This window comes from Helianthus annuus, chromosome 6 (genome assembly GCF_002127325.2).
Source record: "Helianthus annuus cultivar XRQ/B chromosome 6, HanXRQr2.0-SUNRISE, whole genome shotgun sequence".
Classification (NCBI taxonomy): Eukaryota; Viridiplantae; Streptophyta; class Magnoliopsida; order Asterales; family Asteraceae; genus Helianthus; species Helianthus annuus.
This window is the reverse complement of record NC_035438.2, coordinates 37,670,739-37,679,432: the sequence shown is the minus strand read 5'-3', so window position 1 is coordinate 37,679,432 and position 8,694 is coordinate 37,670,739. Positions and strand designations below refer to the sequence as shown.

The 8,694-nt window shown below is 40.8% G+C and overlaps 1 protein-coding gene across 1 annotated transcript; it reads right to left on the bottom strand.

Moving 5' to 3' along the window:
• Nucleotides 1-4,877: 4,877 nt before the first annotated feature.
• Nucleotides 4,878-6,276, bottom strand: LOC118479767. The gene is made up of 2 exons (XM_035974510.1): nucleotides 5,753-6,276; nucleotides 4,878-5,202 (listed from the first exon to the last, which is right to left on the bottom strand). Exons 1-2 carry the CDS (start codon nucleotides 6,269-6,271, stop codon nucleotides 5,140-5,142), a joined length of 582 nt encoding a protein of 193 aa, XP_035830403.1. The 5' UTR covers nucleotides 6,272-6,276; the 3' UTR covers nucleotides 4,878-5,139.
• Nucleotides 6,277-8,694: the final 2,418 nt, after the last annotated feature.

Below are 8,694 nucleotides of genomic sequence, written 5' to 3'. Positions count from 1 at the left end.
CCAGGAACTATCGAGGGTTAAGATAGATGGTTCGGCAAACAGGTCAGTACCATCGTACAGCAGAGTTGCCTACTGATCTATCAGATAGATTGGCCAAAGATGGCACTTATTATGGATTTTTGGCCAAAAATGGCACTTATTATACAGGGTTTGGGTTTGGCCTCCTTTTTTTTTTTTTTTTTTTTTTTTTTTTTTTTTTTTTTTTAATAGGCACTTATTGGTAAGAGAATATCATAGTATTTGCGTCTAGGTCAGTACCACCGTACAGCAGAAGAGCAACTATGATATCCTCCGAATGAAATCCCAATATAAAGACCCGAAATCTCAGATTTTGGCAATCCGTCAACGCAAGATTCAAGACCATTAAGCCATATGCCGCAACGTGTTACCCACTGAGAAGCGTAATGCCTGAGAAAAGCCAGAATTCTTGTGTAGACATTATGTTCAGCTCCCTACCAGCAGTTTACTCGTCGGTGTTGCTGAATCTACCGACACATCGTTGCTTGGTACCCTGATTGTATATTGTATTTTGTTCAAAGAAATGACAAAGTGTTAGCAGTTTTCTATCACTTCCTCTAACAGGAGTCTGACATAAGCGTCGTCTGACATAGGCATCCTGTTTCAAGGATTTTCTGAATATCCCCCCTAAAATTTTCATTTTCGTAAGTCCATTTGCCCGAAAATAAAATTTTAAACAGAAAATCTTTTTGGTAGGCGACGTCCTTCAATATCCGTTTTATTTCCAACAAGCAAAAACGTTATTATTTTATTAATATTTAATTAAAAGTTTTTTTTTTTTTTTTTTTTTTTTTTTTTTTTTTTTTTTTTTTTTTAATCAACACAAGCTTCATTTCCAATCAAGGAAATTGACCATCTCTAACCAGGTTACCAACTGGTTAAACCGAGTTTTGTCAAAAGCTTTCGTAAAGATGTCGGCACGTTGCTGTGTCGTATCCACTGGCACCACTTGAATGTAACCCTTTTCATAAGCGTCTCGAATTGCATGAATGCGGATTTCGATGTGCTTGGTTCTGGAGTGGTGCACGGGATTCTTCACAATTCCCAGACAAGCCTCATTGTCGATGAATATCGGAGTCTTCATGATGTTGATTCCGTAATCCAGCAACTGATTCTGTATCCAGAGAACTTGTGAACAGCAACTGTATGCCGCAGTGTATTCCGCTTGAGCTGTCGACGTGGACACTGTTGTTTGCTTCTTGCTTTGCCATGAAATCAGCCGATTTCCCAGAAATTGACATCCTCCTGAAACCGACCTTCGATCCACTTTGCAACCTGCATGATCGCTGTCAGAATAAGCAATTAAGTCAAAATTACTATCTTTAGGATACCAAAGCCCTAGTTTTGGTGTTCCTTTCAGATAGCGGAAGATGCGCTTTACGGCAATCTCATGGGATTCCTTTGGATTTGTCTGGAAACGAGCGCAAAGACAAACGGCCCACATGATATCAGGTCTGCTTGCTGTCAGATACATCAAAGATCCGATCATTGAGCGATAGAAAGATTTGTTCACCGACTTTCCCTGAGGGTCTAAAGTGAGCTCTGTTTGAGAGGCGAATGGCGTGCTTGCCACCTTGCAGTCATTCATATTATATTTCGAGAGAATGTCCCGAATATATTTAGCTTGATGAATCAGAATTCCATCCTCCCTTTGCTTCACTTCTAAACCCAGAAAGAAGTTCAGTTCTCCCATCATGCTCATTTCAAATTTTGCCTTCATGATAGATTCAAATTCTCTGCACAAGTCCTCGTTTGTTGACCCGAATATGATATCGTCCACATAGATTTGGACTAGCATAACATCTTCCCCTACCTTCTTGGTGAAGAGTGTCATGTCAATCGTTCCTCTGGAATAACCACAATCCAGGAGGTATGTGGACAAAGTTTCATACCAGGCGCGTGGGGCTTGATGTAGGCCGTATAGTGCTTTATCCAGCTTAAAATAGCGCCCTGGAAAATGAGGATCCTCAAACCCAGGAGGCTGACACACGTAAACTTCCTCCTTAACTTTCCCGTACAAAAACGCACTTTTGACATCCATTTGGAAGACCTTGAAGTTTCTGTAGGAAGCATACGCCAGGAATATTCTGATCGCCTCCAATCGAGCGACTGGAGCAAAAACCTCTTCGTAGTCGATCCCTTCTTCTTGCCGAAAACCCTGCACCACCAATCGAGCCTTGTTCTTGATAACCACCCCACGATCATCCATCTTGTTTCGAAAGACCCATTTTGTACCGATAGGAAACTTTCCTTCAGGTAGATCTACGAGTTCCCACACTTTGAGTTTCCTGAATTGAGACAATTCTTCTTGCATCGCTTGAACCCAGCTGGAGTCTTGAATAGCGTCTTCGATGTCACGTGGAACTGATTGTGAAAGAAAGGCTGCGAAGAGACCTTTGTTGATGCTAGCTGACTGCCCTCGAGTACGTACTCCTTCTTCCACTGCGCCGATTACATTTTCAAGAGGATGATTTTTGTTTGTCTTGTAACCTGCATTTGTCAGAGATTCGATTTGCTGCGGAAGGTTGGTGAAGTGTTCGTCGACATAGATTATTGGCGGATCATCGTCTTGAGTTGGCTCATTCACATTTGCCTGTGAAGAAGAAGCACCATTTTCTTGGGTGTTCTCAGGCGAAGTGTGACCATTTGATTCATTCACAGCCATAATCGGATCAGCAGATGATGGAGATAATCGAGTGGTGAAAGGAGTGAAACCAATGTCAGACGAGTCAAACAAGGGTTCAACTTGAACGTCTTCAACTGGCTCAGGGTCAGACACCGGTTCCGGAATTTCAAAGTTATTGAAGATCACACTCACATCATAGAACCAGTCAGGAGTGCTTCCAGTGTTGGTGTAATTTCCTTCTTGAAAGTCCACATAGTACGATTCAATCACCATCTTTGTTCGTTTGTTGTAGACACGGTAAGCCTTCTGAGTGGATGAATACCCCATGAAGTAGCAGATATCACCCACAGCTTCAAACTTGACGAGATTTTCTTGAGTGTTCAACAGAGTGCACGAACATCCGAATGGCCTGAAGAAATCTATAAGAGGCTTTCTTTTGAAGAGAAGCTCGTATGCTGTCTTTCCATGAGGTTTCACGATGAGCACCCTGTTCAGAACGTAGCATGCTGTGTTAACTGCTTCAGCCCAGAAGATAATTGGAAGCTTGGAGTCCACCAGCATGGTTCTTGCAGCTTCAATCAACGTTCTGTTCTTGCGTTCAGCGACTCCATTTTGCTGAGGAGTTCTGGCTGCACTGTACTGCAGATGAATTCCTTTTTCTGCGCAGAATGATATGAAGGTCTGATTTTTGAATTCAGACCCGTTGTCGCTTCTTATGGACTTCACTTTCCGTTTGGTTACGTTCTCTATCAAGGGAATGAATGCCTTCAATATTTCAGCAGTCTCGCTCTTTGCTTCAAGAAAATACACCCACGAAAAACGAGAGAAATCATCTGTTACAACCAAACAATAAGAGCTTTTAGCAAGACTTTTAACACTGATAGGACCAAAAAGATCCATGTGCAGTAACTGAAGTGGTGCAGAAATCGTGTTCACTGCTTTGGTTTTGTGAGGTTTCTTATGCTGTTTTCCCTGGGCGCATGCAATACATTTTTCAGAAAATGGAAATTCTTTAATCGGAAGACCTCTAACTAAGTTTAACTTAGATAGTTTATTCATATTTTTGAAATTGACATGGCCCAGTCGTCTATGCCAAAGCAGTGACTCCGATTCTGAAGCTTTAGAGATAAGGCATGTTAGATTGTCATTTGTCTTGGCATTCTTCATGTTGAGCACATATGTGTTGTTCTGTCTTGGAGCAGTAAGCATGATCATTTCTGCAGGAACAACATAACCCGGCTTCAGGAACAGGCATTCCATGTCATTGAACAGCACTGAGATTCCTTTATCACACACTTGAGAGACGCTCATGAGATTATAGCATAACTCTGGAACATAGTTGACATTTTCCAGCGTGAGAGCTTCGGATACTACATCGCCTACTCCAACAATCTTTCCTCCCTTTTCGTCTCCGGCAAAGGACACGAAGTCGCCGTCAATAAAGCGGAAGTTCTTCAATAGTTCTTTTAACCCCGTCATGTGTCTTGAGCATCCGCTGTCGACGTGCCAGATGTATTCCATGAGCATTCGAAGCCATTTCTGGAGCTTATTCTGATATATACAAATATACAAATATACAGATTAGTTTGATTTAGGAACCCAAATCTGTTTCATTTCAAATCTATCGTGGTTTTGACCCACTTTGACCTCTTTTTGTTTCCAAAGATACGCAGTTGAATCAACCAGATTTTTAACAGATTTCTTAAGATAATTTAGTTGCTGCGTGACGTTTGTAATAAAATCATGTTCTGGTTTAGGAAACTTTTTGGTTTTACAATGTTTCGCTGTATGTCCTAAATGACCACAGCGAAAACATCTTTTATGTCTGGGTCTTTTGGTGTGAGAAGATGATGTATGTGATGAGAGTCTTGAACTTTTTGCTTTCTTCATTTTCTTGTCCACTCTGCTTTCATCTTCGGGAAATTCTTCATCACTGTCTGAATCGAGTGAGCTTTCAGACGTGTCGTCTTTGCTTGAATTTTGTTCTTCACTTGCTTCATAACTTGAACATTCGAAGCTTTCATCACTTGTTGCTTGATCTTCAGTTGAGATTTCTGACTGCGAACTTTCTGATGTCTGTTCATCTTCTGTGGCAATGTCGCTTGATTCTACATTATCTTGATCTTCAGTAGCTTTCTTTTCTGATTCTGTCATACCTGTTCTGGAAGGAATAAATTCGGGAATTTCCTTTGTAAGGAATTTTCCAAAGCTATTCCTTTTTAATTCTGGCACAAATACAGGAGATTCACAAGCAACATTATCATCACGACACGCATAATTCAAACCATGACATTCAGACACATAAGGTTCATGATCACGGGTCTCAAATGTAGGCACATGGCCCTTACAGTCATCCACAGATTTAGTTTTAGGCACTTGGCCATTACAGTCATCCATCCTACTTAAACTATTACATTCATCCTTAACATTGTTTTTAGAACAATTCCAGACGAACCAGTTAACGGTGGAATAACTGTCGCCTGAATAACCAATTCCTATTTTTGACCCTCCGCAGTCTCCATCATCATCGCACACATCTTCTTTACACTCAATGGAATCTGCATCGCTTTTAGAACAGTTAGCAGTTGTCTCATTTTCATAAAATTCATTTTGTTCAACTGAGGCCTTTTCATTTATGAGATCATTTTCGGGATGAGGAGTAGGCATAGGCACGTAGTTTTTGCTGTGAGGCGGAAAGAAAAGTTTTCTTTCATTTCCGTGCCTATCCTTATAACCAATCCCGTCTTTCACAAACGTTGGTCGTTGGCAATTTTTGATGTCAGTAAAGGCCTTTTGACTGACATTCCATTTATCTATTATAATCTGGAGTTTGTTCTTTTCATTTAACGCTTTTTCTAACCTTTCAGTTAGATCATTTATGATAAAATCTTTTCTAAACACAAATTCTTTAAGAGTTTGCATTTCAGCCAAAGTTGAGTTCAACTTTCTCTGATATGCAGCCTCATTTTGTTTAAGCTCATTATTAATTTTCAAAGCTTTGTCCTTTTGCCTTTCAAACTCCAGATTTAGGAATTTATAATGTGCCACGACATCAACGCATGCTTCGGAGCATAACTTCTCCTTGAAACTAAGTGGAATACTATTTACCAAGTCTCTGTCAGCCTTCTCTTTTGATGCATCTGCTTTCATGGCTGTAGCTTGAACCTTATCCTTTCCTTTCTCAGCATCTTTTTCAGCTTTATCACCAGACTCCACTGAAGGCAGAATACCTTTCAATCCCTGGTCAGCATCATTGTTTCCAGTTGGGATTCCCGTTGTCTGCTTCTCAAAGTGTTTTGCAGATGATTCACTAGAGATTTTGGCCATCAGTGCTTTGTTGACTTGTTCCTTAGCTTCAGTGATCTCTTCGCTCCAGTCATAGTCTTCAACAACCAAAGCCTTCGGTGTGCTGGGAGAAGCGTTGCTTTTGTTCTCTTCGGCAGTGATCTGTTTAGCAGCTGGAGTAGCTTCACTGTTTCCCTCTTTCAACATCGGACAGTCACGCTTGAAGTGTCCAAGATTCTTACAATTGTAGCACCTCAGCTTAGACTTATCAAAACCAGCTTTTCCAAGACCTAATCGCTTGCCTGTCTTGTCTTGAAACTTCTTCAATCTCAGAGTGATCATGGCCATTTGCCATTTCAGATCCATCTCTTCCATATCATCTGGATCAACCTGATACATGTCTTCGGCAGTAAACATTTCCTTCCTCAATTCCCCAGACATTAGGGCTTCATAGCTGCTTAGGAAAGTGTTGAAGAGTGCCACATTCTCGGTTGAAACTTTCAGTGCTTGAGTATCGACAGTGATCGTTTTCTCGACAACTTGTGGGGCTTTAGATGCGCTTGCGGAAGCATTTCCATAAATTAGATCAGAAGCTTGTGGAGTAATGCCCCCTGAAGCGAGAAACGCTACATTCTTCAGTCCTGCTGAAGGTTGAGTTGCTTTAGGTTGATATCCAGCAGTGTTCATCTCTCTCTTGTTTACGTCCATTTCAAATGCCCTTAGAGTGTTGATCAGATCTGTCAGAGTAACAGGATTAGGATTGTTGAGGAATTCCTTCTTGATCATCATACACTGCAAGCTCCATTCCTTGGGGAGCGAGTCAAGCAATTTCTTTATTGCAGCACGATTGGTTACAGGATTTCCAGCTTTCTTCATTTTGGTCATCATGTTTAGGAAGCGGCTAATGTGATCAGACAAGCTCTCTCCACGGACTCCGCAGAACATGTCGTATTGCTTCTGCACCATATCTCTCTTGCTTTCGATCAGTTCTTCATTTCCCTCATAGTACTCGATCAATGCATTCCAGAGTGCATTAGCAGTTCGGTGTTCTTCAAACATGTTGCAGTCGTTTGTTGATAAAGCCATGGTCAAAGCGGCGTGTGCACGACGATCACGTTGAATGAGGGCCTTGTCTTCGTCAGTGAAGGTGGTAGCATCGTTGTTAGGAACCACCGTATCTCCTCTAACTACCGTAGGAACGTGAGGTCCGGCCGTAACGGAGAGCCACAGATTGTAATCCGTATACTCGAAGAACGATTGAATGCGAGTTTTCCAAGTGCTAAAATCTTCCGCTCCTTTCAACTTTGGTGGGCGAGTGGTGGTTCCAGTTTCAAGTTCCGCTTGAGCGATTGGACTTAGTTGATTTAGCGACATTTTTCTTAGTTTTTGAGGAATGTGTGCTGAAACAGGCTTTAATTCGCTGAGAAACCAGTTAAAATCGCCGTCGAGCGATGTAGATTATGATCTCTGAGAACTTGTTCGCTGTCTTCGCTGATCTGATATCTGGCTAGTTCGCTGTCTTCGCTGTCGAGATGCTAGATCCTGCACGAACAACTACGCTGTCTACGCTGACAAATCAAACATCAAACGAAGTTAGATTATAATTGCCGGAAACCGTGATAGGAACGCTGTGATTCGCTAGCACGGTTCTCGAAGTCGCCTTCGATAAAATCGCTAATGGGTCAAATGATGCTATATCGCTGATGATCAGCAAATTTGCTCGAACGATAGTCGGCTAACTTGCTGATTATGCGATGAAACAGACAACGATTCAGACAAGATCGCTATCTTCGCTACGTTTAATGATTATCTTCGCTATATTCAAACTTATCGTCGCTGTGTTCAAAAATATCGTCGCTGTATTCAAAAATATCGTCGCTGTATTCAAAAATTTATCGCTATATTCAAGTTAACTTCGCCAACCAGAGGGTTTATCACGAACTAAAACCCTCTAATCACTCAAAAACAGCCCAAAAACCATGTTTAAATGCATCAAAATGACCAAAATGACTCACTAACCAAGTATTAACAACAACCTATTCATTAAACACACCAAATCAATCCATTTTAAGCCCAAAAATTTTAAAAACCTTGAAACTTTGAAAAACCTTCAAAAGCAATGAAAAATCTTAACAAGAACACAACAACCAAGAGCACAAAGGCTCTGATACCAAATTGTAGATCCCAAAACGTATCCGGATCACAGTGGTTGGTTGTTTTAGTCCAAAACACCTATTGATTAAGTGTTTGAACTATGAATAGTCAAGAAATGTCAAGAATGAAGATGAAGGTGAAGCTAATGGATTGATGAATACAACTAGTGTTGTATTGAATCCAAACAGAAAGATATAACAATACACAACCTTGGAAATCAGATTAAAGCTCAACAAGAATGTAAACAACACTTCTATTGCACCAAGAGCCAAAAGCTTGAGAATGTTACAATGCTTGGGGTATTTATACTAGTGTCCTGACTAACCAGCAAATTTATAAATTTGCTGGTATCTTAACTACACTAGGTCAGGAATATAACTTCTAGATAATTACAAAAACAACCCCTAAACATTCAAAATGCATACAAACTACAATTAAACTGATCCAGCACAAGTACCAACGATCTCATATGCTCTAACAGACTCTAATGCCATCAAACAAAATTCATCATTAAAAGTATCATTAGAAGCATAGAGAGCAAAATTTTCATCACCAAGTTCATCAGGCATGCTGCTCCAATCAACAAAGCCTTGTGTGAAAAAGCTTTGCTG

Coding starts and splice junctions, on each gene's coding strand:
- LOC118479767 (XM_035974510.1), bottom strand. CDS start 6,271: ATGATCACTCTGAGATTGAAGAAGTTTCAAGACAAGACAGGCAAGCGA. Junction 5,203..5,752: donor AGAAGGCTGACAGAGACTTG/GTAAATAGTATT, acceptor AAAGCGATGCAG/ATTCCATTGAGTGTAAAGAA.